The sequence below is a fragment of the Sinocyclocheilus grahami genome, unplaced genomic scaffold (genome assembly GCF_001515645.1).
Source record: "Sinocyclocheilus grahami isolate Dianchi unplaced genomic scaffold, SAMN03320097.WGS_v1.1 scaffold281.1, whole genome shotgun sequence".
Taxonomy (NCBI): domain Eukaryota; kingdom Metazoa; phylum Chordata; class Actinopteri; order Cypriniformes; family Cyprinidae; genus Sinocyclocheilus; species Sinocyclocheilus grahami.
The window spans coordinates 2,029,025-2,031,066 of NW_015505460.1; the positions used below are offsets into that span (position 1 = coordinate 2,029,025).

The 2,042-nt window shown below is 45.0% G+C and overlaps 1 protein-coding gene across 1 annotated transcript; it reads left to right on the top strand.

Moving 5' to 3' along the window:
- The first annotated feature begins 120 nt into the window (after positions 1 to 120).
- On the top strand, positions 121 to 1,796 carry LOC107600330 (exosome complex component RRP41-like). The gene is made up of 3 exons (XM_016292198.1): positions 121 to 126; positions 223 to 429; positions 1,240 to 1,796. The coding sequence occupies exons 1-3, from the start codon at positions 121 to 123 to the stop codon at positions 1,597 to 1,599; spliced, it is 573 nt and encodes a 190-aa protein (XP_016147684.1). The 3' UTR covers positions 1,600 to 1,796.
- The last annotated feature ends 246 nt before the right edge of the window (positions 1,797 to 2,042 follow it).

Consider the following 2,042-nt stretch of genomic DNA (forward strand, 5'->3'; position numbering starts at 1 on the left):
GCAAACTACTGCAGCATGATTCAAAACTGCTTGAAGCAGCGTTTCGAACACACATCTCAGTTATTACGTTTTTGTCATTTCCAGCTAGGATTTAAGTCTTTCTCATTTTCAGTATTACCCATGACAGTGTGTCCGCAGTTACTCCAGACAGACACTATTGAGAAACCTGCAGTTTGTGTCATTTACCCATACTGTCCTCACGTATGATCTGGCTCCCTGTAGACGCGAGGCTCTCGCAGTAAATCTCTGCACGATCGTGCAGTCATTAACTGTCAGTACAGCATGGCCACGTTCAGCACGGCGGAGAGGAAGAGACGTCCACACGGAGACCGCAAGTCCAGCGAGATGAGCCTTCATCTCAAACAGACCTTTGAAGCTGCGGTGCTCACCGAGCTCTACCCACGATCACAAATCGACATCTACGTTAAGGTAAGAGCACTCAACTTAAACTAAATGTAATCTAGAAGTGCTAATTGTGTGTGCTAACCTGTAGTAACGGGTTAGAAAGAATTATATGTGACCCTGGACCACAAAACCAGTCTTAAGTGTCAATTTTTCAAAATTTAGATTTATACATCATCGAATAAATAAGCTTTCCATCAATCTATGGTTTGTTAGGATAGGACAATGTTTGGCCGAGATGCAGCTATTTGAAAATCTGGAATCTGAGGGTGCAAAGAATTGAGTTCTTTCACCAACTACCACACGTAATATTGTGAAAACATTCAGGGAATCCAGAGAAATCGCGGTACATGTAGGGCAAGGCAGTAAACCTCAGTTGAATGTGCTTGACCTTTGAGCCCTCAGATGGCATTGCATTAGAAACCGTCATGCTGCGGTGTTAAATATAGCCACATGGGCTCAGGAGTACTTCAGAAAACTGCTGTCACTTAACACAGTCTGCTGCTGCATCAAGAAATGCAACTTGAATATCTGTTACTCTAGGACAGGGGTGCCCAAACTCGGTCCTGGAGGGCCGGTGTCCTGCAGAGTTTAGCTCCAACTTGCCTCAACATACCTGCTGGGAAGTTTCTAGTATGACTAGTAAGAGTTTGATTAGCTGGTTCAGGTGTGTCTAATTGCGGTTGGAGCTAAACTCTGCAGGACACCGGCCCTCCAGGACCGAGTTTGGGCACCCCTGCTCTAGGAGAAAGAATCACTTAAAATACAAAGTTCAGATCATATCGCATTTGATTGGCTATAATATCCACAATCCCTGTCTCTGGTCCTGTGCTGTAGATTCTGCAGGCAGACGGTGGGAACTACAGTGCTTGTGTGAATGCTGCTACTCTGGCTCTGGTAGACGCTGGCATTCCCATGCGTGACTATGTGTGCGCCTGCACTGCCGGCTTTGTGGAGGACACGCCGCTGGCTGATCTGTGTCATGCAGAGGAGAGCGGAGGAGGAACGTCTCTGGCGCTGGCCCTGCTGCCCCGCAGCGGAAACATCGCCCTGCTGCAGATGGACGCCCGGCTCCACCAGGACCACTTGGATGCTTTAATAGAGGCAGCCATGACGGCGTGTAAAGGTCTCAGCAAAGTCCTGGACGGCGTTGTGCGTCAGCATCTAGAAGAGGTTTCAGTTCTGACCAGAGATTGAGGAGGAGAGCAGCTTTGATGGTAAAACGTCCTGTTAACTCCCGGAAACGGACTGTGTTATCATTTGTAGAATGAAGCCTACATTTGGCTGAAGTGACAGATTTGAACCACAACAAAAAAATATGGATGAAACGCCATGTATAATTTCGACAAAAAATTGTTTTGTAACAATAAAGATCTCCATTTTGAAAGAGTTTTGGTATGTTTTTTCTTTTGTGTACCGATGTACACTATAATTTCCCCCCCCACACTATTAGATTATAAACATTTATTCCACATCAGTTTTGTACTGCCAGTAGTTTGTGCAAAAAAACGTTGTGAATAAACGCATCCTAATCAGGCTTTATCAAACCAGGGAATTTCAGGGGTTTGTGAGTTCATGAAAAGCTATTAATTAAAGAGGTCATATGATGTTGCTAAAAATAACATTATTTGGTGTAATGA

Coding starts and splice junctions, on each gene's coding strand:
- LOC107600330 (XM_016292198.1), top strand. Junction 430..1,239: donor AAATCGACATCTACGTTAAG/GTAAGAGCACTC, acceptor CCTGTGCTGTAG/ATTCTGCAGGCAGACGGTGG.